General features: G+C 33.4%; 1 protein-coding gene and 1 long non-coding RNA gene across 5 annotated transcripts; one reads left to right on the top strand and one right to left on the bottom strand.

Moving 5' to 3' along the window:
* Window positions 1–860: 860 nt before the first annotated feature.
* Window positions 861–1,750, bottom strand: LOC143233212 (uncharacterized). The gene is made up of 2 exons (XR_013018038.1): window positions 1,642–1,750; window positions 861–1,240 (listed from the first exon to the last, which is right to left on the bottom strand). It is a non-coding gene; the product is annotated as an uncharacterized LOC143233212 (long non-coding RNA).
* A 487-nt stretch (window positions 1,751–2,237) lies between these two features.
* Window positions 2,238–26,953, top strand: LOC143234636 (synaptic vesicle membrane protein VAT-1 homolog). 4 transcript variants are annotated; one of them, XM_076472125.1, is made up of 7 exons: window positions 2,238–2,501; window positions 5,781–6,060; window positions 11,614–11,824; window positions 12,677–12,847; window positions 14,921–15,010; window positions 19,443–19,687; window positions 24,254–26,953. In XM_076472125.1, exons 2-7 carry the CDS (start codon window positions 5,794–5,796, stop codon window positions 24,416–24,418), a joined length of 1,149 nt encoding a protein of 382 aa, XP_076328240.1. In that variant the 5' UTR covers window positions 2,238–2,501; window positions 5,781–5,793; the 3' UTR covers window positions 24,419–26,953. The 4 variants fall into 4 exon arrangements, with proteins under 4 accessions (XP_076328240.1, XP_076328238.1, XP_076328239.1 ...); XM_076472123.1 differs by lacking the exon at window positions 2,238–2,501 and adding an exon at window positions 2,872–2,930; XM_076472124.1 differs by lacking the exon at window positions 2,238–2,501 and adding an exon at window positions 2,904–2,953.
* The last annotated feature ends 563 nt before the right edge of the window (window positions 26,954–27,516 follow it).

Genomic DNA, 27,516 nt, shown 5'->3' with positions numbered 1-27,516 from the left:
AAATTCATGCGTAGGATATACATAATTTCAGTATTCTGTTTTACAAGCAGCTAATTGTATTAAAAGCACTAGAAATAAAAAAATATCGTTAAATAACTTGAAACATTTTATATTACGTACAAATATTCGTGGTAAAGTCGTTATTTGTAGTTAACATAATATCAACGGTAAAAGACAGCAGTAAGGGACCATTTGGTTACTATAAGCTGTCATATTCAATGACAAAACCTTCAAAACCAAGGCTTATCGTTCAAATATTTATTAAGCTCTCTTTTAAACTAACTGCATCCACCACATTCGATGTTAAAATTTATTTACGTATAATTTATACAAAATATCATATAAAACTTGGTTTACGCTTGTTATTAAAAGTCGAAATGAAAAATAGTAATTACCTGGTGGAACAACTAAGAGTCTTAAAATTTACACAGGCGTTTGATATCCATCGATGGACATAGCAGATAGCCCCATGTGGCTTTGCTATAAGAAACATACGCGAAGAATGGAATTAGTTAAAGAGACTTATTACCTTTCCACGAGCTCCTCTTTGGCACTGCTTATGATTTTAGAGTGACCACAAGATCTATAGATGCCTCATGATACCTCATTCAAAACAGAGAAGAGGGGTATTGATTAGTAGATGGAGTTTTTGCATTGAGAAATTTCTGACCATTACATTAATTAATGTATGATTTAAAAGCGAGTGTTTATTTTTTTATGGCATACGGATTACATGCAGATTAAATAGTTAGGGATAATTAACTGTAGGTTCGAAAAATATAAAGTTATTGAGCGTGTTTATGTGTTTTTTGTAAACTTTGCCTGAGTTCGTTATGACAAAAGAATCAAAACACAGGTGGTACACACCAACAGTCTTTATTACAAACGCAATCAAAGTTAGAATCACACAAAACAAAACAAAGTGCTTGGGGTGAGTGAGTTTGATCAGCTAAAGAAAGTGTGGAAAAACCTTTAAAAAATTCAAGAGCTTAAAATAACAAAATCTAGACGAACAAAACTTAAACGTCTATAATTTCAAAAGTTGCTCTTATAGAAGCAAACCTGGCTTTTAACTATAAAACACAGAAACATCAACAAAGCTAGTTTTCATACGACTCCTACACACATGTGACCTTCGTTTACTGCGATCCAAACTCAAAGGCGTGGCAGCCGTTGGTTATTATTTGATTCACCGACAGGTAAAATATTTCCTTAGCTCAAAACGTCGCAAGGTAACTTCCTGTAAGAGAACACGGCTAATTACTAATTATAGTAAACCTACGTTACATGTACACAAGAAAAACTAAAACTGAGGTGTTTACTCAAGAGACACTGAAAGTCAAAATTAAACTGAAGAAAAAATATAAATTTCGAAAAAATTTAGTTATAGACTAATGGGTAAATAGTGCATGGTACAATAATGTACCACAATAAATATACATCATTTTCTAACAGAGGAATATAGTTTAATTTTTAATTGACCGTGTTAAAATATTTAAAATTTATTTTCTTAATTATAAAATGTTATGTATAATTTTGTTTTTGTTTAACGCAGAGCGACATAACACAGTAGATTATTTGTTCTCTACCTACCACGAGTATCGAATCAGATTTATTAGTGATATAAACTCTCAAACTTACTGTTGTTGAACTTCCTTGGATTTATTCTACACAGAAACTATCTTTAAAACAGTTTTTCTGAAAAGCGGCCTCTCAGTACTTCGAATAATTTAGTAACCCTACAGTCAAGCATTGTATATATATATCCTCTATCCTGTTACTCACGTTTGTTTATAGATTTTTCAAGTTATTACAGAGAAATTAAAAACTAAATGTTTTTTATTAACAAATTTTACGAAAACTCGTTTTTAAATTGAAGGTAAATTAAAAATATATATTTAAGATAGCCTCTCTCTGTTCAAGTTTTTACGATATTTATCAAATTACTTGCCTCCAATGTGAACATAACGCTTGAACACTACTTCAAAATTATTAACAATTACGAATTATTTGTTTATTTTGTTTCAGAGTAAATTTACATTGGACTGTCTGTTGCTGTGTCTGCTGTAGGAATCGAACCCCATGTCTTAGTGTTATATAGTTCGTAAACTTTTGGAACATTTCAGAAGCGACATTTTAGAAAAGGCTTGAGGCAAAGAACTTACGTCACGCATTCCCCCAGTTCAATTCGGAGCTCCACTATATAGTTTAATCTACGTATATGTGTTAATCTGGCCTGCCACGAAATGTATCAATGTTTGTCATATCTTCCAGACCCATCAAACGATATGAAAAAAAGTATTTTTATTTTAGTGTTGCGCAGTATGTTTCGGAAAATTCAAAGAACCTTTGATGAAATGTACAAAAATAGACTAATAATAATGTAATGGATACCAGAATTCTAACCGCATTTAGTTTTGTTATGTTATTGAGCAAAAGGGTTACTTCACTACTAAGTCGTTTTTTAAGTGTTCAAAATAACTGAATGCAGAAAAACATAGGTAAGAATAACCATGGAGAGAGTTTCTGAAAAGTCATACTTATAGTATTAATTTGAATATTCACTGAACGTCTGAAATAAACTTTTAAAGTACTAGTTAATATTCTGGAGAGAATTATATTTATCAATAAAGCTATTAATCTTAACCAGTACATGTTTGACTGTGGGAGAATATACATAAACGACTATAATGGTTTAACATTTCAGGGCGAATACTTAAAACGAAGTGAATCATTAAAGCCATTATAACTTCTTATAAAAAAAGGTCTTATTAGTTATATCTCTGCTTTAACATATTTTTATGTAAGTAAATATTTTTATTATTATTTATCTGAATGGTTGTATGAATATGAAACCTCCTATCATTGTCAGGAATTGTCACGTGACACATTTGACGTTTGTACCACTGTCGGCTTTCAAGTTTTATACTGTGAGTGGATAACTTGTGAACAGGTTGATACGTATTTTAATTTTAATGTTTGTATGAAGAGTAATTCTGATAGAGTATTTTGTATTTTGTGGTAAATGGTAAGCTCCAAGATCAATGAAGACAGAAACGTTTTGTTTATTTAGTATGAAACAATCTGAAAAATGCAAAACAACAAAAAACCACCTAATCACTAAGTGATAATTGGTGATTCGGGGTAGCTGTTTCTTAAATTAAAATGTACTCAGTACTTGACAGTAGTATTTGTATCACAGTGTATAATTCAGTATTAGTATAATTATGGTATTACACATGATATTAATATTGTAGGTTTAAGTTACTTTTTCTAATAACAACTAGACATTAACTGTTCTTGTACCTTCTGTTATTAATTAAAATTAATTGCAAAGTAAAATCAAAATTAAAATGTCCACAGTATTTTCTAAATTTTAGTAGTATTAATACTAAATAGTAGTAATACTTATCGACTGAAATAATATTGAACTTGTATGGTTAAAGTTCTCCATTCTGAAATATTAGTCGTATGTTTCAAACGATAACGTTAAAATATATCTATATTATTAATATATGTCTCATAAGTTATAGTGTGGAGATGCTAAATGGAACCCAGAGGTAATATTAATGATATATCAGTATATTACTTGTATTTTTGTATCTTGGATAAGCATGTTGGTTATGCAGATTTTTTTTTTATAAATAAAGTAAATGCTGGAATTTCTCAAATGTGCAGTAAGTTTATTAATGTTTAACTTTTGCTCTGATGTAAAACATTGTATTATTACTTCACTGTTGGTAATTAGTTATTGTGTAGTAGTAGTAGTAACACTTATTTCTACTAGACCTGATAGTAATACAACAAATGTTATACTTTTCAGTCTGTTTCAGTAAAATTACATGCAAATTAGGAAAATTACTCTCAGGTTTAATACAGAGCCCAAGAACTTCGAAAACAAAGACAAGTGCTGGACCTCAGCTATAGTGAGTGCAACCAGGGTACACATTTCTTGTGTCTTTGGGCCTTGGATGGCCAGGTGTCTAAGGTACTCGACTCATAATCTGAGGGTTGTGGGTTTGAATCCCCAACACACCAAACGAGCTCGCCCTTTCAGCTATGGGAGCATTACAATGTGACAGTCAATCCTGCTGTTCATTGGTAAGAGTAGCCCAAGTGTTGGTGGTGGGTGGTGATGACTAGCTGCCTTTCCTTTAGTCTTACACTGCTAAATTAGGGACGGCTAGTGCAGAGAGCCTTCGTGTAGCTTTGTGTTAAATTTAAAACAAACAAAACCAATTTTATGCCTTTGATTTGCTTGATCAAATATACCTGCCACCTATTTCCTACACCTCTGTGGCATTGATACAAAAAATACAAATACACTGGTATTCCTATTTACTCTAGGTAATGTAAAAAAATCATATTAGTATTATTTGTCATAGTGATATAAAGAGAGAAGTTCAGTGAATACAGCTTTATATAGCTTGATTTCCATAAATGTGAAACCTATAGCAAACTGGTTTTCAAAACAACTCGTCTTTGTCTACTAATCACCACTGTAAAAAGGGAACTCTAAAGAATGTTAAATACTAAGTGTAGTACTGAATTATGAGCACCATAGGATCTCTATCTCTTAGAGATTTTACAATGTTTGTTATCTAGTGCTAACGGCATAGAGCAATGAGTTCAGTCTGTGTCTGTGTAGCCAAGGCAGTTTTCTTCCTTTTAGTTGTAAATAAAATCTTTAAATATGAAATAATGCAACTTCAGTGAATGAGCAAAAAAATTGTTTTATTAAATTACGTTCAGTTTGAAATCCAATTTATCCAAGATTCATTACTTTGTCTTGCTGAACAAAATGAGATGTGGTGAATTAGAAGCTAAGCTGAATGTAAGTTCACTTTTTACAGCACACTCATAAACTGATGCAATGTGACCAGTAATGCCAGGTTGGTTTATTTTGCAGCATTCATGAGGTATCACCTAATGTTGAGTTAAAGCATACTCTTGGTTGTTTTATTTTGCTCAAACATTTTTTGATGGATAAAACATTGTAATAAGATTAGTATTAATGTAGGTTGTTTTTTATTTCATTTAGTTATTAAAGCAAAACATCTTATAGTTACTGATGCATGTCACTGCTTGAGATCTGTTTACATAATATGGAACTGTATCAGAACTCTGAACAGTACTGTTATACAGGAGTTCCAAAAATTGTGATATACTATAAACGTAAAATGTGACAACAAAGCAACACCTTCAAACTTGCAGTTGAGGAAGAGCACATGTATAACACTTGCATGGTACAAGATATGTCATTAACAGACATGCATTCTGTGGCTAGCAGAAGTGACATACCTACTCCAGTGTAAAGATAGTAGTGACATACCTACTCCAGTGTAAAGATAGTATTGTATAGTGTTTGTAAAATATTCACTAATTTAAGAATCTTAATAAGGAAGTGTATTATTACACTGAGTGGCCATCACTCCTTTGGACCCTTTCCTCTGGATTTCTGTGAAGGATAAAGGTTAGGGGCTGTACTAACTGACCACCAGTACAATAAAGCACCAGTTGCTGTGATGAAATGTATGCTGCCCAACACATTTAATGTTAATTGAATATCCTGGGGTCCAAAAATGGAACATGTGAGAAATGTATTTGATAACTAATGAAGTTAGGCAAACAACTATATATGTGTGCCCTTTATTCACTACAATTGATAACTGTTGTTGTCCTCTTGTGAAAGATGTCACATCATTTTTGGACACCCTTTATAAGTAAGCATAAAAATATTGATATTTGGGATGTATCGTATTAATTTCTACCACACTCAGTTTTCTGGCCAAAATGTCTGAAGATAAAGTGGAGGTAGTTCGATCAATCGTGTTAACTGGATTTGGAGGATATGACTGTCTAGTGGTTCAAGAAACACCCTGTCCTCATCCAGAAGCTGGAGAGATAACTGTGCAAGTGAAGACGTGTGGAATGAATTTTGCTGACCTGTACACACGACAGGGTCTGTATACTTTTGATGGACGTAAACCACCCTTTGTGATGGGCATGGAGTGTGCTGGGATAGTAAAAGAACTTGGCAGTGGAGTTGAGGGGTTCAAGGTTGCTGTTTGTTTTGTGTATTTATACTTAAAATTAATATGGTTGTAATTTATCTGACTCTTACAAGTATATTAAAATAATTGTTTCTTCTACAGCTTTTAATTTTGAGTTAATTATTAATGATAGTTTGTAAAGACAAGTTTTGAAATAAACAGGATTTCTACAATAGTTTTGATAGTTGCAATCTTGAATTTTATTTTTCAGTGATGTTGATAAAATTTTTCATCAGATATCCTGGTTTGTTCACTTTTATCTCATGAGATTAGTTTAATTCCAACATATCTTACCTCTACTTACAAAATTGGTTTTCTTGACCAGCACTGCTCTCTGTTGGTACAAATTTTTGAAGCATGCCACTACCCTTCCACATTTTGCTTATGCATATCCATGTGCAAATGATTATGCAGAAGCTCTCCACCAATAAGAGACCAACATCACTCCTATTGTAACCAGCACCCTCTTTACATCTGCACTTGTTAATCACTTCTAAGTTGGTGGTAGTACTGTAAAGACAGTCGTGCTGGTTTTTGCTCTGGGATTTGCTGATAGTTTTTGTTGTGCTACTGAGTTAGATTTTCTTTACTATTTATTTAAATTTTTGTGTATGAAAAGTTGTTTTTTTTCAAACTTTTCTTATTAATCCAGGACCTTTTTATTAGTGCAAGCTGGATCCCACTCTTTGGCAAGTGGTGCCTTACCAGGTGCACTTTGTTTTAACCTGCATACTCCAACCTGTAATGATATTTGATGTAATGATTCTCTCGTGGATTAACATGGGTAAAGCAGATGGAGATTGCCAACCATCTCTGATTCTTTGCATCATTGAGATTCTTCATAACAGGCATCTGATGTACATTTCCAGATGCTGCCAGTTTTTGGTTGATTAACTCTTTGACACTATCTCTGCTTTTCAGAATAGGGTTACTATGGTTACCTGTTGCACTGCATCCAGTGGTGCAGTCCTTCAAATTCTTCAACATGCTCTTTCTCTTCTTCCTTCTAGTAAAGTATGGAAATCCATACTACTTACCAGTTCCCTAGCCACTAAGGTGGTGGACCATGGAGTCCTGTCTTAATGATCTATGAATCATCTTATTCAGTTAAGACTAGGAAGGTGGAATTTGGCAGATGTCATTGATGTGTCATATTTTCTACCATAGACCTAATGTACAATTCTAGATGCAATCAGGATTTTGTTGAAGAACAACATAATATTATTGTCTAAATACCTGACCATCTGGTTTTACCTACTATGACATTCTTCCTTTCTGCCATCCTCCAAATGTACATTCCCAGTGAGTCTGGTTTTGGTTGGGGATGGTCTTGTCATAATCAGCATCACGTGTAGATGATGTGGCACCTTTGGTACTGTGGACCTGATATCCAATTCCAGATACTGTATATTAAAATAGTTAGCCCCTCAGATTGAAATGTTTCATCTCTATACCATCCTCCAGATGTGTATTATCAGTAAGTCTGTTTTTGATTGTAGATGGTCCAGCAAAGTAAGTGCTTATGTGTGCTGGACGGTATCACTCTTCATACCATTAACTGGTTAATAAATTCCCACTGCCAACAGGGTTTGGGCTGGAGGTGCACCCCAGGTTTATGGATCTTCCTTCTACTGTCTGCTGGTTCCCAACAGATTTGGTGTTGGTTGTAGCTGAACAAAGCACACTTTTCCACATGTGTATGGTTGGGTAACCTCTTCCCACTACAGACTGGAAATTCCATACCCATTGTCATCAAATTTTGGACTAGAAATGTCATCCTTCTTGGGCTTTCATCTTTTTTCTGTGTACTAGATGTTGATTTCCCAGTGGATCTGGTGGTGGTCGTGTTAGAAATATGCATGTTATGGATTTTGGTATGGAAGCTCATCTTCCTTACTGGTTCCCATATTAAGGTGAAGATGTAGGTGATCCTCTACCTACCATGGATTTGATGTATTATTCTGGATACTGCCTGGCATCGGATGAGGTTAAACTATCCGGGCTCTAGCCACTCACACCTAGTCGTCCCATTCATCATATTCTGGGATTCATTCTTTTTGTGGTTACAACACTGTCATAGAAGACACAAGTATACCTAGGCCAGAAGTGGTGTGGTCTTCCAGTGAAGTGTAATGTTTTGATTTCACATGTTCTGGTCTCTTTGAGCACTTCCTAAGGGGGATCTATTTCTCATATTAGACTCTTCACCAGTTCAAAATGGATTCTATTTTGTGAGTAGAGATAAGAAACCATATTGGAAGTTAACATTTTCCTATATTTTTCATCCATCTTTTCTACCTAAATGATGTATAATGTAAGTTTTTTGACCAGTTTTGAAGTGATTAACAAGTGAAGAGGAAGTCAGTTATAATAGTGGTGTGGTGCATGATCATTTGCATGTGGATGTGTAGAAGTGAGAGGTGAAAGGCTGGTGACATACATTGAAAACTTGTGCTGTTAGAGGGCAGTATTGGTTGGGAAAAGCTATTTTGTGAAGAAAGGTGTCTATCAGAAATACATTTTTCAGTGTAGTAAAATGCTAACTTACATTTATGAGAGACTAGAAAGATTACCTGTTATTTAAAATTCAAAGTGGATCTACTGAATTTTCTGGATATTTTAATTTGTGTGATATGAGAAACAGTGAAATGACAAAATTTGTACTGATTTATGGGACTTTGAATTACAAATACTGAATATTTTAATTTAATACCTTTGTCCATCTGTATTATGTGTGTGTGGATAATTTTAATTATAACATTGGGTATGTTCTTTAAACCTATAAAATGATGGTAAATATAAATTATTGTATTTCAATGCTATCGGCAAGGGTGGTTAACCCACAGGTGATATTTCCCTTTCATGGTGATAGAGGTTTAACAGGAGGTTGTTTATCTCCACCCACCATAAGAATAGGAATTTAATAAACCATGTTTATCCAGGTATGTTGAAATGGATAAATGTAGTAGAAAGTTTTATTCCCTTGTGGTGGTGGTGGATCATGAGACCTTTTAATCCCCTTATGGTGGTGGTGACTAATCATTAGACTTGGATTAATTCCCTCATGGTGGTGACTAATCATTAGACTTGGACTGATTCCCTTATGGTGGTGGTGGCTGATCATTAGACTTGGACTGATTCCCTTGTGGTGGTGGTGACTAATCATTAGACTTGGATTGATTCCCTCATGGTAGTGGCTGATCATTATACTTGAACTGATTCCCTCATGGTAGTGGCTGATCATTAGACTTGGACTGATTCCCTCATGGTAGTGGCTGATCATTAGACTTGGACTGATTCCCTTATGGTGGTGGTGGTGACTAATCATTAGACTTGGATTAATTCCCTTATGGTGGTGGTGACTAATCATTAGACTTGGATTGATTCCCTCATGGTGGTGGCTGATCATTAGACTTGGACTGATTCTCTTGTGGTGGTGGTGACTAATCATTAGACATGGACTGATTCTCTCATGGTAGTGGCTGATCATTAGACTTGGACTGATTCCCTTATGGTGGTGGTGGTGGTGACTAATCATTAGACTTGGATTGATTCCCTCATGGTGGTGGCTGATCATTAGACTTGGACTGATTCCCTTATGGTGGTGGTGGTGACTAATCATTAGACTTGGACTGATTCCCTCATGGTAGTGGCTGATCATTAGACTTGGACTGATTCCCTTATGGTGGTGGTGGTGAATAATCATTAGACTTGGATTGATTCACTTATGGTGGTGGCTGATCATTAGACTTGGACTGATTCCCTTATGGTGGTGACTAATCATTAGACTTGGACTGATTCCCTTATGGTGGTGACTAATCATTAGACTTGGATTGATTCCCTTATGGTAGTGGCTGATCATTAGAGTTGGACTGATTCCCTTATGGTGGTGGTGACTAATCATTAGACTTGGACTGATTCCCTTATGGTGGTGACTAATCATTAGACTTGGACTGATTCCCTTATGGTAGTGGCTGATCATTAGAGTTGGACTGATTCCCTTATGGTGGTTGTGACTAATCATTAGACTTGGACTGATTCCCTCATGGCAGTGGCTGATCATTAGACTTGGACTGATTCCCTTATGGTGGTGGTGGTGACTAATCATTAGACTTGGACTGATTCCCTTATGGTGGTGACTAATCATTAGACTTGGATTGATTCCCTCATGGTAGTGGCTGATCATTAGAGTTGGACTGATTCCCTTATGGTGGTGGTGGTGACTAATCATTAGACTTGGATTGATTCCCTCATGGTAGTGGCTGATCATTAGACTTGGACTGATTCCCTCATGGTGGTGGTGGTGACTAATCAATAGACTTGGACTGATTCCCTTATGGTGGTGGTGGCTTATCATTAGACTTGGACTGATTCCCTTATGGTGGTGGTGACTAATCATAAGACTTGGACTGATTCCCTTATGGTGGTGGCTGATCATTAGACTTGGATTGATTCCCTTATGGTGGTGGCTGATCATTAGACTTGGATTGATTCCCTTATGGTGGTGACTGATCATTAGACTTGGACTGATTCCCTCATGGTGGTGACTAATCATTAGACTTAGACTGATTCCCTTATGGTGGTGGCTGATCATTAGACTTGGATTGATTCCCTTATGGTGGTGACTGATCATTAGACTTGGACTGATTCCCTCATGGTGGTGACTAATCATTAGACTTAGACTGATTCCCTTATGGTGGTGACTAATCATTAGACTTGGACTGATTCCCTTATGGTGGTGACTGATCATTAGACTTGGACTGATTCCCTTATGGTGGTGACTAATCATTAGACTTGGACTGATTCCCTTATGGTGGTGACTGATCATTAGACTTGGACTGATTCCCTTATGGTGGTGACTAATCATTAGACTTTGATTCCCTTATGGACGATTCCCTTATGGTGGTGATAATCATTAGACTTGGATTGATTCCCTTATGGTGGTGGCTGATGGTGGATTGATTCCCTTATGGTGGTGACTGATCATTAGACTTGGATTCCCTTATGGTGGTGACTAATCATTAGACTTTGATTCCCTTATGGTAGTGGCTGATCATTAGACTTGGACTGATTCCCTTATGGTGGTGACTAATCATTAGACTTGGATTGATTCCCTTATGGTGGTGGCTGATCATTAGACTTGGATTGATTCCCTTATGGTGGTGACTGATCATTAGACTTGGACTGATTCCCTTATGGTGGTGACTAATCATTAGACTTGGACTGATTTCCTTATGGTAGTGGCTGATCATTAGACTTGGACTGATTCCCTTATGGTGGTGACTAATCATTAGACTTGGATTGATTCCCTTATGGTGGTGGTGGCTGATCATTAGACTTACACCACTTGGTTCCATTAGAGTTACACTGGGGCAGTGAATTTTGTTTATTCCACCATGTTAGTAGTGAATCATTAGGCTATAGTACTTTGTGATTCTGTTATGATAATGGTGGATTATACAATTTATTCTTATAATATTTGTGATCAGCATTTATTTTCTGCATTAAGTTAGAGGTTGTGCATATTCTTAGATAACAAAATATATTCAAACCCTTTTAGGTTGGGGATCGGGTTGTTTGCTGGAGCTTTCACTATGGCATGTGGCAAGAAGTTGTCAAGGTTCCAGTAACTGCGTGTCACCTTATTCCTAAAAGCATGTCGTATGAAGAAGCTGTTGTCGTGCCAGTCAGCTACTTGACTGCTTATTTAGTTCTGTTTGACTTTGGGAACCTACGTCGTGGACAGAGTATCTTGATTCAGGCTGCTGCTGGTATGTTTTATTTTAATTACTGTATTCTGGATGTGGCTTCTTGAGATATTTGTGATCACAGGGTATTGAACATTTTACTTTTTAATTACTGCAGCTTACCCAGTTTGTAGTTGCATCCTGTTTTCCAGTAAAAAAAAAAAGTTAATTTTAAGCAGTGTAGCTTTGCACAATTGGGAGCCATCCACCCCTTATAACATTATAAGCAGCATTTGTTTTTAAATTAAGCCCAACTTCTGTTTATAATAAATCCTGTATATATCCAAATAAGAGACATAGAGCTTCCAACTCCTTGTAGCTCTAATGCACTCCTGTCTCCAAGAGTTTCTTCATCTACTCCTTGATAGTTGATCTTAATGGTGACTTCTTCCTGCACTGGAATGTGTAGTTACTGCACCACAGTCACTGATTTTGGTCCCATTGCACCATTTCTTTCAAAGTTGCCATTTTATGGGTTGATACTACCTACTGGAGTGAAAAATGCCTGATGATAAAAACTGAGTTGGACTATAAGATGATGAATGCTGTGTTTAATTAGTAAGTTTTAATAAAATTGGAAAAATAAATTCGACAACCCTACAGTGTCTTAAGATTCCATATTCAACATCTTTTTCATTAACTGACATAGCATTCAAAGACATGTCTCTTCAAGTTACCTGCTTTAAATTCAAAAGATTGAGTAAAATATGGAGATAGTGTAAGAACTTTACAATTTTGGATTTTTTGTCTTTGTGGCAAGTTTGTAATATAAATGTTTACAAAGTATAGTATATGTACACAGTCTTTAAATATGAATATCCTGATGTATATCAGTAATGTAGTCATAAAATAGGTGTGACCTATTTATAATTTCAGGAGGTTTAGGCTGGGCTGTTACCCAACTCTGCAAACTTGTAGAAGAAGTGACGATTTTTGGAACAGCCTCTGCATTCAAGCACGATATTATTTGTGAGAATGGAATCACCCATGCTATTGATTATCGCTCTCTGGATTTTGTCCAAGAAGTTCAAAATAAAGCTCCAGCAGGTAGATTTTTTAATCATGGTTGACAGTAGTTTTTTATTATTTGATACAAATTAATTTGATAAGATTTCTGTAAAAAGAAGAAAATCACAAGTTTGGGAATTTTCAATTTGTGGATGATTTGAGGACATGAACTTTGTGATTGTTGACATTGTTATGTGCCTTTGTATAAAACATGAAATATTGCATGAAAAAGTGTTAACTGACCAATAATTAGCCAGAGTGTTACTCAGGATGGTAGGTTCTGGTCTGTCAATAACTTGGGAGAAAGGGTGAATATATTTCTCTCACTTTCTTTATTTTTGATATAAATATGAAATAAGCATTGTATATTCCAGTTAACCCTTTTGATGATGTGAGTGAATATATCTGTATCGACATTTGTAGCACTTAATGCAACAAGTGGATTTACCCCAGAACTTCATAAAAACCTTTTTTCCCCATTGTGACTGGTGGACTTACCTTATGACCTCACAAATGAGTAGAAAAGATCAAATTTCTATTTTCATTGTTTGGAAGGAATAATCTCTCAAACCTTTTGGTGTGTGAAACATAACGGGCTGTTTCCTGAAGAGTGCCAATTATTCACCAAACACGATTATAAACCAAAGGAGCTCATTGGATTTATACTTACACAAACGAAATATGTAATTAAGTTAAATAAATGAAAGTTAATTTGCATAATAGTGAATTAAGTGAATAATAAAACTTTAAATAAAAATAAATTTTACTTTTTGCTGAAATGACCTATTGTTAAGCTTTGGAGTTATCCATTTATCTGTAACACTTGAATAATACGTTATTTTTCTGACATGACCTGTTTAACAACTTTAATATCAAAATTAGCTTGAGTGGTTATATGTATATTTGCAATCAGCTCTTTATTGGATGACTGTTTAGAGTCTGAATCATGATCAAACTATGAACTCTGTGATGTTCATTACATAGAGTTGATATGTTTTAATACAACATTGGTCAAGTGTCTTATTCCATCTACATATACCTTACATTGCTAAAGCTATGAACACCATTCCATAAAAACAAAATCAAATCATGTTAAATTGCAATGTTTTAACCAAGGAACATTATCAGTTGTGAAATAAGACAGTTACAGTTTTAAGTTCCTGTGTAGCTAACCATGACATATTAGTTATCTGATAATGCTGTAACAGTCTTAAGCTGATGTGTGTGTGTGTGTATCTAACCATGATATATTAGTTATCTGATAATGCTGTAACAGTCTTAAGTCGATGTGTGTATATCTAATCATGATATATTAGTCGTCTGATAAGGCTGTAACAGTCTTAAGCTGATGTGTGTATATCTAACCATGATATATTAGTTATCTGATAAGGCTGTAACAGTCTTAAGCTGATGTGTGTATATCTAACCATGATATATTAGTTATCTGATAAGGCTGTAACAGTCTTAAGCTGATGTGTGTGTGTGTGTGTGTGTATCTAACCATGATATATTAGTTATCTGATAAGACTGTAACAGTCTTAAGTCGATGTGTGTATATCTAACCATGATATATTAGTTATCTGATAAGACTGTAACAGTCTTAAGCCGATGTGTGTATATCTAACCATGATATATTAGTTATCTGATAAGGCTGTAACAGTCTTAAGCTGGTGTGTGTATATCTAACCATGATATATTAGTTATCTGATAATGCTGTAACAGTCTTAAGCTGATGTGTATCTGACCAATTATTCAATAGGATTTTTACTTAAACATTCTTAGTGTTGTAGAATCTTTCTACTACATCTAAACTCATACATTAATGTTTTGTTACAATATACAGATGTTTGTCTTCATTACTGTTGGGGTTTGTAAGATACATGTTCAATAGAAATTATGCCCAAGTTAACTGATTATACTTGTAGTTATGTTTAACTTTTAGAAATACTGTGATGTATATTCCAGCATGGTAGTAACACTAGGGGAAGTTTTGTTTCTGTACTGTCCTTAAAAAGTGCTTCACTGGAAGGAACAAACACTAGCTCACTTGTATCATGCATTTCAATCTAAATTCAGACATAAAGAATACATGAAAACTGTATCTCTGTATAGGTGTGGATATCATTGTTGACTGTCTTTCTGGCTCGGACTTCATTCGATCTCAGAAGATATTGAAACATATGGGTCGTTTGATTCATGTTGGTAAGGGTTCGAGAGTATTGAAAATTATTAGTAAGATAACATCCTAGACTTTGTACTTCATGCTTACTTTATAAAATATTTTAAGGAAGTAATGAAGTGAAATGTGGCTTTAAATTGTATATATTTCTACTCACTTTAATAAATATGTATTATAAACATTTTACCTTATACTTTAGTGAGAGTCTGAAGAACATAGCAGTTAAGGACCAGTTATCTAGTGAAATATGTATAAGCTGTGTGTTGTTTTTCTGTCCCTCATTTTCTTTTTTGTAGAACATTTGGTATTGCATAACAGCAAGTTGTTCTGTGCCACAGTTACGTCAGTGTCACGTATTGACAAGTTGTGCCGTGCCACAGTTACGTCAGTGTCACGTATTGACAAGTTGTGTCGTGCCACAGTTACGTCAGTGTCACGTATTGACAAGTTGTGCCATGCCACAGTTACGTCAGCGTTGCACATTGGCAAGTTCTGCTGCATCACAGTTACATCAGTGTCACGTTTTGGCAATTTGTGCCGTGTCACAGTTACATCAGTGTCACGTATAGGCAATTTGTGTCATGTCACAGTTATGTCAGTGTCACGTATTGGCAAGTTGTACCGTGTCACAGTTACATTTCATTTATATCGTTTCACAATTACATTTGAATAATGTTTTTCAAGTGATATTAAGCCTCATAAGGAACTTTGTGAATGTAAAATTTAGGATGGCATCCAAAAATTATGTGTAATAACTTTGTTACATCACTCATCCTGTTTGCAAGTCAAAAAATTATTACCAATTATTAAAGAAAAGTTGTCTGAAAATGCTTGCTTTGAAAGGTTGTGCATCCATAAAAAAAAAACATGACAAACTAGTGTGATTTTTTTATTGTTATAACACCAGCTCAAACAGATTCAGGTCTTTGTGTTTGTTCTTAGAAGGTTATCATTCTGTTAGTGTGAGGTTATTCTTCTGTTATTTGAGTTGTCTAATGTTATTGCACATAAGGTAATGTGCACAATTATCTTGTTTGATATACTGTGATATTCATTTCCTGTAGTTAAATAGATAAATCCTTGAAAGATGTCATTCTGTACTGTCATAAAATTTGACTTGAAGTCTCTAGGTAACATTTGTAAATAACCCAGATGAGTATGTCATATAAGCATTTGCATGGAATATAGTAAATTTTGTAAATTAATATACCGTAAATTATCCTTACAAATCAAGGTAACATGTACATTAAAATAGAAATACCATTTCAGGAAACTATACCGTAAATAAAGATTCTAATAACAGAATTTCATGAACCAGTTCTAATTAGTGAATTTTGAGATTCTACAATAATCCAAGGTCAAAAATCCTAGCAAGTTTTTTTTTTCTTCTGTTAGAGATATTTAAAAATTTTTCTTCTTACCTGTAATTTCTTACAATAAACTCTACAAATGTGTTTTATAACACTACATATATTTACTCTGAAGTTTTGAATCACGTCTATTGCAAACAACTGTGACTTTTCCATGTAAGTAAAAGAAACAGTTACTGCTTGTTGTCATGTGGTTTAATAGTTTGTCTTTAAAAGGAAGCTAACTGTGTACAGCACAGTAACAACAAAGTTTTGATTGTAATGTGATAAAATCAGGCTACTTCACAGGGTTATTCCAGCTTTAGAGACTTGTAATTTACACATCAAGCTAAGATTAGAATAGTAGTAAAATTCTTTTGAAAATTATAACTGAATTTAAGAATAAGATAAATGAATTTAAAGGAGAATGAAGCATTTCATGTGAATTATAACAAGTGTTTTAAAATAGAATTCCATTTTAGGAATACATGCAGGCTGCTACTATATAATGTAACTCTAGTTTAACTCCCACCTCATGATTTATTGTTGTTTTTCATTACATTATTTAGGAATACATGTCGGTTGCTACTATATAATGTAACTCTAGTTTAACTCCCACTTGGTGATTTATTGTTGTTTTTCATTACATTATTTAGGAATACATGCAGGCTGCTACTATATAATGTAACTCTAGTTTAACTCCCACTTGGTGATTTATTGTTGTTTTTCATTACATTATTCAGGAATACATGTCGGTTGCTACTATATAATGTAACTCTAGTTTAACTCCCACCTCGTGATTTATTGTTGTTTTTCATTACATTATTTAGGAATACATGCAGGCTGCTACTATATAATGTAACTCTAGTTTAACTCCCACTTGGTGATTTATTGTTGTTTTTCATTACATTATTCAGGAATACATGCAGGCTGCTACTATATAATGTAACTCTAGTTTAACTCCCACTTGGTGATTTATTGTTGTTTTTCATTACATTATTTAGGAATACATGCAGGTTGCTACTATATAATGTAACTCTAGTTTAACTCCCACTTGGTGATTTATTGTTGTTTTTCATTACATTATTTAGGAATACATGCAGGCTGCTACTATATAATGTAACTCTAGTTTAACTCCCACCTCGTGATTTATTGTTGTTTTTCATTACATTATTTAGGAATACATGCAGGCTGCTACTATATAATGTAACTCTAGTTTAACTCCCACCTCGTGATTTATTGTTGTTTTTCATTACATTATTTAGGAATACATGCAGGTTGCTACTATATAATGTAACTCTAGTTTAACTCCCACTTGGTGATTTATTGTTGTTTTTCATTACATTATTCAGGAATACATGTCGGTTGCAACTATATAATGTAACTCTAGTTTAACTCCCACCTCGTGATTTATTGTTGTTTTTCATTACATTATTTAGGAATACATGCAGGCTGCTACTATATAATGTAACTCTAGTTTAACTCCCACCTCGTGATTTATTGTTGTTTTTCATTACATTATTTAGGAATACATGCAGGTTGCTACTATATAATGTAACTCTAGTTTAACTCCCACTTAGTGATTTATTGTTGTTTTTCATTACATTATTTAGGAATACATGCAGGTTGCTACTATATAATGTAACTCTAGTTTAACTCCCACCTCGTGATTTATTGTTGTTTTTCATTACATTATTTAGGAATACATGCAGGCTGCTACTATATAATGTAACTCTAGTTTAACTCCCACTTGGTGATTTATTGTTGTTTTTCATTACATTATTTAGGAATACATGCAGGTTGCTACTATATAATGTAACTCTAGTTTAACTCCCACTTGGTGATTTATTGTTGTTTTTCATTACATTATTTAGGAATACATGCAGGTTGCTACTATATAATGTAACTCTAGTTTAACTCCCACTTAGTGATTTATTGTTGTTTTTCATTACATTATTTAGGAATACATGCAGGTTGCTACTATATAATGTAACTCTAGTTTAACTCCCACTTGGTGATTTATTGTTGTTTTTCATTACATTATTAGGAATACATGCAGGTTGCTACTATATAATGTAACTCCAGTTTAACTCCCACTTGGTGATTTATTGTTGTTTTTCATTACATTATTTAGGAATACATGCAGGTTGCTACTATATAATGTAACTCTAGTTTAACTCCCACTTGGTGATTTATTGTTGTTTTTCATTACATTATTTAGGAATACATGTCAGTTGCTACTATATAATGTAACTCTAGTTTAACTCCCACTTGGTGATTTATTGTTGTTTTTCATTACATTATTTAGGAATACATGCAGGTTGCTACTATATAATGTAACTCTAGTTTAACTCCCACTTGGTGATTTATTGTTTTTTATTACATTATTTATAAGTAGTTAAAAAACAACACAAGAAAGTGTATGTGAAATTGTTAGAAGCTTGAGGCTGTTTATTGTAATCATTATTATAATCTGCATTTTGTCTAGAAAATAATTCTTTTTTATTCTGCTCATATTTTTTAACTTTCATTGTAGTTAGGGTAGAGAAAACAAGAGATGAAGCTTTATGGGGAAAAAACATTTTCATTTATGAGGTTTTTGAAATTGACGTGAAAACTGTAAGATGAAAATAAATGTTTTTTTTCTAACATAACAATTTCCTTTTACTAACACTGGCTTGGTAGTGGCTACACAGATATCCAGACAATTGTTAGTGAAAATGCTTTATTAAAAAACGAGATTATTTTGTGTAAAAACATACTTGTTACTGCTGTTAACTTGTCAAATTTCAAGATACATTTAGTACTTTTAAAGTTGAAATATGTATAGATTTGTGGTGGTTCAGAATGACCAAGCCAATCTTGATAAGGTTATTCACCAACCTCATTTAAGTAGTGTCCAGTTTCTCTCAAACTCTGAATTATACAGAAAGAAAAGTTAGACAAAATGACTTCAATATTTTCCTGAGAAACTGTGTAATATATTATTATTGTTATACCTAGAATCAGAATTCCAAAGTAACTTAATTGTTAGTTTATTTTTCAGTATAAGATGTGGAATAACTCTGAGAAAGTGATCGTGTTATCAGTAGTATTATGTCATAAGGTATCAGTAATATGATTGGAGGAGAGAAGCGTAGCCTGCTACGGGCGTTGAAAGTCTGGTGGCAAACGAAGAATATAAGTCTGTTAAACTTGGTCAAGAACAATCATGCTGTTTGTGGATTTAATTTGGGAACTCTTGCCGAGACTGAACCCATTCGGATCAAGGAAATAATGGGTCATCTTTTGAGCCTTTATGAAGAAGGCAAGATCAAACCAAGAATTGATTCTGTATGGACCTTTGATGAGGTATGAAACTTTAACCTTGGTTTGTTTGGAATAATAAATTACATTACCCAGACCACCTAAATTATTTTAAGTTATTAGGGGTGATTTAAAGGACTACACATGAAGACCAAACATGCTGACTACATCACACTACATTGGAATAATAACAAATTACGTTACCCAGACCAGCTAAATTATTTTAAGTTATTAGGGGTGATTTAAAGGACTACACATGAAGACCAAACATGCTGCTTACATCACATCACCACATGAAACCTTATCTGTTACACTTGCTGTGCTCTTCAACTGATGAACTGTGAACTCTGACACTAATCTGCTGTGGCAAGATTAAACCCCTAGCTCATCTTTTTCATTGAAATTTATGTTTTGGTGAGAAAAAGCAATTTAAGTACAAAACTAACTAGTTTGCTGAATAATGTGATGAAAAATTGTGTTATTCAATCACTTAAGGTTAATAACAGTGAGATCAGGACCATACATCAGAACAAAGTGACATTATTTTGGCCATTAGTATTATATATGTATATAACCACAGGACATCACTCAATACATAACTCCTAAGAAGTAAATATCATTCCTTTGAACAAAATGTAATAATAGAAAGCTGTAAATAAACCTTTAGGACGTGGCTTTGATAGTTTGCCTTGTTTTATTGATGTATATTTTTCTTTGTAAAGTGTGTATTTTATATTCACGTTATTTTTACCTTTGACTTACAACAGTGTAATAATTTTATGCACTCAAAACACACAAACACACACAGGAAATACTTGGAGAATAGTGTGTGATTGTGTTAAAGTTATAAGTTGTCAGTGAACTTTGAGCATTGGTCTAGAATGTTTCTTTAACAAACTGTAAATCAAAGAATAGTTATCTTTATAAACTGAACCAAGCCTGGGTTGCACCAGTTAACAATGATGACGTACCATTGTACAGCATTGCTTCTACCTCCTGTTTTGTGAAATTTGTTGAAGTTATTACTTCTTATATTTCGTGATTTATTAACCAACTCTGCATTATATTTGGGGTCATCTCACTGTAGCTTTCGAGGACCGTCTTTGTAGGTCATTTTTAAGGGTTTACATTAACAGATAATTCTTCTGTGTTTGCAGGATTTTTAAGGAAGAATCCTTATCTGGTTTAGTAACTCCTGTAGATACCCAATATGTTGACTTATTATTCTGATATCTCCATAGCTGGTCACAGTAAACAAGCTGAAGAATTATGCCATGTATGGATAAAAACATTCATTAACATATATTTCTTCTTTTCTATCTTACTGGTTTTATGTTACAAAGAGTCTACCCCCACCCCAAGTTTTAAAGTGAGTTTTTTGTTGGTTCTTTTAGACAAACCAGTCTTAAAGTTTTAAACCTGTAAAAGGTTTCTATATCTCAGTAAATACTCTTTATATTATTTGTTTCTACTGTATTCAAGATAAGTAGGTTCTTGTGGTTTTGATCAATAAATAAATTGCAGAAACCTTGTAGTGCATAATGTCTTGATTCTTACGGTTCATAACATTTCATGAATATTACCATATTTATCTGAATATAATGCATACCCAATTTTGAGAGAGAAAACTGAAGAAAATTTTTTATGACACATCAGTTGTACAAATTGTATTGAATAGTTTCTGAATACAGTAAACAACGCCTGTGATGACGAGAAACCCCACTTGTAAAGAAAAATATGTATGTAAAAACGGCAGGTATGGGTAGAGAATTTTTTATGTAGAGGAGCGAACAACGTTTCGATCTTCTTTGATCATCATCAGGTCCACAAAGAAAGAAAGAGGTAACTGATCGATAGCTGACCACATGTTTGAAGGCGGTTGTGTAATTGAGTGTAGAAATGTAGAGGGTGTGCTTAGATGTTTGATTATATTTATTAATATAGGTATAAAGGTGTTCCTTTGTATTGGTTTATTTTGGGCTTGAGTTGTATAAGTAAGACTTCTTTAATTTTGTATTTATTTATGTTGGTTTATTTAGTATTTGAGTGTTTTCTATGGTTATGTTGTGTTTATTTGACTTGCAGTGTTCAAAAATGTGTGAAGGTGACTTTTTATGTTCTTTGAATCTGGTTTCCATTTTTCTACTTGTTTCTCCAATATAGAAGTCGTGGCAGTTGTCACATTGTATTTTATAAATAATGTTGGTGTGGTGTTTGTCAGTGTAGTTTTCACATAGTATAGGCCTTAGTTTTGTGCCTGGTTTTTGAATAAATTTGGTATTAACTGGAATGTCATATTTTATTACTAGTTTTTGCCAAATATTGGTTATTTTTTTGCTGATGTCGGGAATATATGGTATGCAGCAGTATATGGTTTCGTGATTTTTTGATTCATGAGATATATTTACTTTTGTTGCTTGATTTTGCTTTATGTCTAGGTGTGTGCGTATAATGTTCTCTACGGTTTGTGGAGGAAACTTATTGATATTGATGAAGTATTGTTCTATTTTGTCTACTTCATCATTAATTTTATCTGGTGAGCATAGTTTTATGGCTGTGTTTATTTGGTTTCTTAGTATGTTGAGTTTTTGTTTTGTTTCATGTGCTGAGTCCCAAGGAATGTATAGTCCAGTATGGGTGATTTTTCGGTGGATTTCTGTTTTAAATTGTGTATTGGTTCTTGTAATTTTGAGGTTAAGAAATGATATTTGATTGCTTTCTTCCTGTTCACATGTGAAGTTAATGTTGGGATGTATAGAGTTAATATGATTGAAAAAATTAAGTACGTGTTCTGTAGATGTGAATCCCACAACTGTTTCGTCTACATATCTGTACCAGTATAGTGGTGGATGTAATGCTGTGTTAATTGCTTGTGTTTCAACTTGTGTCATAAAAATATTGGCTAGAACTGGTGATACTGGGTTGCCCATACTTAGGCCATTTGTTTGTATATAGTTGTGGTTGTTGAACATGAAGTTTGTCTTTATCGTGGTGAATTCTATGAGGGTTGTTAACTGGTTACTGGGAATGTCTATAGTTGGGTGAGGGTCTCAGATATAGAGTTCTAAGGCTATCTTGCAGGCTTCAGTGGTTGGAACTTCTGTAAAGAGGGATATAACATCGAAACTGGCCATTAAGGCTTTATGATTAAGTTGATTTAGATTAGACTTGAAATTAAAAGAGTCTTTGATGAATGAGCTGGCTGATGTTACATATTGGGAGAATGCCCATGCTATGTATTTACCAAGAGTGTAATTAAACGGTTCATACGTGGACATTATTGGTCGTAATGGACAATCTGGTTTATGAGGTTTGGGGATGCCGTATATTTGCGGTGTGCGTGAGTCGGTTTTACGTAGGTAGGAATAAAGTGTTTGTGAAATTGTGTTGGCTTTTTTCATTTTTAGTAGTATTTTGTTTAGTTGCATTTCGTGTGTCTTTGTTAGATTTGTGTGTATTGGTTTAAATTTGTTCGTGTCTGATAGGATGTTCTTCATTTTTTGGATGTATTCATTCGTGTTTGTTATTACTATAGCGTTACCTTTATCTGCATTTAGAATTTTTATGTTTTTATCTTGTTTTAGGTTTTTAATGGAATTAATGTCTCTTTTTGTGAGATTGTTTTTTAGCTTTCTGTTTTGTGAAATTATGTTGATGGTTTTGTGAGAAAATTCTTTGAAAAATCATTTAAGATGTTGTTTTTAGGTGTTTCTGGAAAATATTAATTTTTAATTTTTTCTGGGAAGTTTGGCTGTTGAATGTCAATAAAATTGTTGAAGTTGTCTTCTTTCTGTTGGTTGTTTTCTTGTTTTTGTTTTCTGTGGAAAGTATCACAAGTCTCCTGGCTAGGTCTTCTAAACATGTTTTGATTTCTATGGTTGGAATGTACCTAGGTGCTATTGCGAAGTTGAGTCCTTTGTTAAGTGGATTAAACACAGATGAAAGTGTTTACATGTCAGTTTTACAACATTTACTGAAAAGTTTGTGTGGTAATACACTAATCATTCATCATAACAAATATCTGTATCATTGTTACACTTATCACTACTTTTGGATTACTTCCTTAGACCTTCACTGAATCCCACATCATGCTATCATCTGTTTTATCCAGTATGTTGGTTATACACTATTTTTGGAAACCTTTGATTTTTGGTGGTAGTCTGAAGCTAAAATGCCAAACAAATTTAAGTGTGTACAGATGTAATGAGAGTCAGTTTTTCTGGAAGTATTTGAAGGAAAAAAGGGTGTATATTATTTCTGGATTAATGTGGCATGTTACTCTGGGTTTATGTGGTATATCACTCTGGGTTAACGTGACATTTTACTTACTAGTTTGTGGTTGTTCGTTGTCATCATTTCATATTTTATACAAATCTAAGTATGATTTCATTCTGAGATAAAACAGTTAACATGACTTTTATTAATGTTTTTTAAAAGGCTACTACAGCCTCTGAAACATGCCTACTTACATTCTAGAAGTTAAAATTGAGGATTTCTTTTACACAAGGCAGAGGTAGTTTCTTGTTTTTACTCTCTTAAAATATCCTAGAAATTGTTCAAGCGTGAATGAAGTTAAAAAAAAGTTACCAGTGAATGTATCTGTCATTGTAGGTAGTCAATGCTACAAAGAAGATGGTAAATAGAGAAAACATTGGTAAGTTGGTTTTGGTGCCTGCTAAGGAGAAGACAGAACCAGAGACTTCAGACAAAACAGGTGGAGAGTCCACTTCTTATTTGGAAGATTCAGATTGTAAAGATCTGAAGGCAGAAGGTTAGAAGTGAACAGCGTCCAGTCCGTTGGATTAATTCGTGTTTTGTTATACTTGTTGATCTGAATTTTGTGTTGTTACTCTGGTGATATTTTGGTTGGTGTTTATACAACTACTTAATGTCTTCATGTTTATTTAACACTGTGTGTGACAAGTAAAAATACCTTATCTCATTGCAGTAAATGGGAAATTAATGAGAATTGTCTTTTACCTGCTGTTGTAAAATATGTAACTTGCAGGTCAGAGGTCAGTTATGTGTCATAAGCTTTCTGTTTCCATTGCTAAACAAAAAAAAAGTAAGTTAGCCTATGGTCATTTTTTAATTTCAAATTTTAATGGAATAGTTAGCATTCTCTGTTTTCAGAAATAATTTTGAAACATTTCTTAGAATAGACTATTGAGATAACTGGAGTCACCTTTCTTTATAAAGTGTTGTTAATACCACTTGGGAATTAGAAATATTTACATTTTTATTATGTTCTGTAATGTTTTAAATTTATATATATTAATGTATCAGTAACTTTAACAAAACCAAAATAGTAATTTGTAGTTAACAAGTCGAACACTAGATTAAAATATCAATAAATCTTGAAACAAAAAAACGTTTGTCAAATTGCTCATGATTGAAAAGTGTCTTAAGTTTTGTGAGAGTGTATGAAATATTTGTTATTAAGGATGTTATATAGATTTAATATAAGTAACAGTAGATACTGTGGAGAAATATATTTTTCACAAGGTTTTGCATCTCCTAAATAAAAGAACATTAACAATGGTGGTGGTGGGCTAACAGTTTGATGTTATAAATTGAAGTGACCAATGTGCTGACAGAAAACAATGAGGTGCTACACACCAGTCAGGGTGTGTTATCATATTGTTCTAAGCTTGAGTTTCTCTCATAGCTTTTAGAAATAACTGATAAACATGATGTTGAGATAAGTATACCATTAAATATTTATCTGTTTGTTTAGAATTTCACTCTGATTAATACTTCCAATGATGTTTACAAAACACACAATCAAAAGTTGATAATTATTGAAGCTAAAAAAAAAACAGGTTTTGGAAAAGAAATCTTCCTTTTGAAACTAACTGAATTATAATAGTATGTTGAAAGTTAACTATGGTAAGAGGCAACTTTGAATGTCACAGTGTACTGAAATTACTTAAGTTTAGTGATAATCCAGAGTTACTGATTATTACATGAATAATTCCAAGAAACAAAAATTCAAGATGTTAGGAGGTGCATGTTTTCTATGTTTTTGAATGGTTATTTGTACATTGTTTCACTTGAAGGAAATATAAAACTTTGCTAGAGCTTTATCTAGTATTGAATATTTTTCAAATTGTTTAATACTTACACACTTGTTGTTACTATTTAATATTTACACGTTTTATAACTTTGTGGTTTACTTGTATATTATTATCTAGTTAAAAATGTTTCTCATTTTAACGTGCATTAAGGTGTTCAAAGTTAACTAAAAATCCAGAGTAATCATGAGTGTTGTTAAACATTTTCTTGGAAAGTGCTAGGAATTGTGTGTAAGTATTCTATATATACATTCACCAAATACCAAAAGTAAGTTACATTAGTGCTTGAAGTGGACTGGTTAGTGACAGTGTAGCATGCCATCACGTGTGAATATTTGTCTTCCACGTAGTCACTCGATAAGCCATCACATGTGAATATTTGTCTTCTGGTTCCTAAATGTTTGGAATGAAAATTTCAGATCTTCAGTTCACTTTTTATGTACTGGTTTTTTAGTCCGGTTTTCCTCTCATATATTTTGACGACTTGTGATAAAAATGAATTTGTCCTTTATGTAAAAAAATTCAGTCCAAGGGTCAGCTAATATTTCTAATCTTTCACATAATGCTGCTGAGAACTGAACTGAATCCTGGAGTTGGTAAAAGATGTGGACTTCAACCTTGACATTTTGTACTCCTTCATAACTAATATTATGTTTTCAACCCATTTTGGAGCCATTTCTTTTGCATGCCTATTAGTTTTCCAAGTAACAACTTCAGCAACAACCTTCATCCTTTTACATGCACTGATTTCCTTCTTTCTAACCTAATAACGTCCTACTGACATTTGGCAGTGGTCTTCAGCCAACAGTGAACTTCTTACAGTGCAGTTGTGTTCTCTTAGAAAATAGTAATATTCAGAGATTGATAAACATTTAACTTTAAAATAAACGTGATTGTCTGTTTTAAAAGTGACCCACAAGTACCTCTCCAGTGCTGCTACTTTGTTTCTCACTTCAAGCACTAGCTTACACTTTATTCCATCTGTCAGATCAGTGCTGTCAGTAGTAGTAAGTGTCTAGTTTGTCTGTTATGCAGTTTGAGTACATTATTTGTAGTATTCTCAATGTGTTTCAGTATTTCAGAATAAGTGGGTGGATTTAAAGTGGTAATAGTGTATTATGTTCAATTGATTCACTTTTTGCATTTAATTTTTTATTTTTATTTTATAAACTTATTGTTTGTTATATATGTTGATTGTTAGTTTCTTATTTATTATAATAAAGACAGTTACAATAAAGATTGTTTTACTTCTCTGTTAATAAAGACAGTTACAATAAAGATTGTTTTACTTCTCTGGTAATAAAGACAGTTTCAATAAAGATTATTTTACTTCTCTGTTAATAAAGACAGTCACAATAAAGATTATTTTACTTCTCTGTTAATAAAGACAGTCACAATAAAGATTGTTTTACTTCTCTGGTAATAAAGACAGTTTCAATAAAGATTGTTTTACTTTTCTGTTAATAAAGACAGTCACAATAAAGATTGTTTTACTTCTCTGTTAGTTTCTGATTTACATTTAGAAATAAAATAACTAATTTATCTAAGAAGTTGGTCTATGCCCAAGAAAATTAAAGGTTTATACTGTTTATCATCTTCCAACGTACATACACTGGGTTGAGTAAATTATATTGAAATTAGTTTCGAGTCTTGCCGCCATGTTTACAGTCTGTATTGCTACATCTAGCCATGCTCTATCTGACAACTAAATATCTTGCAAAGAGTACTGCAACTTGCTCTCCATTCCAAAAGGCTCTATATTGAGACTTCCGTATCCAAATCACACCACACCTCCCTGCA

Source organism: Tachypleus tridentatus, chromosome 12, assembly GCF_004210375.1.
Source record: "Tachypleus tridentatus isolate NWPU-2018 chromosome 12, ASM421037v1, whole genome shotgun sequence".
NCBI lineage: Eukaryota > Metazoa > Arthropoda > Merostomata > Xiphosura > Limulidae > Tachypleus > Tachypleus tridentatus.
This window is presented reverse-complemented; position numbering and strand designations above follow the sequence as displayed.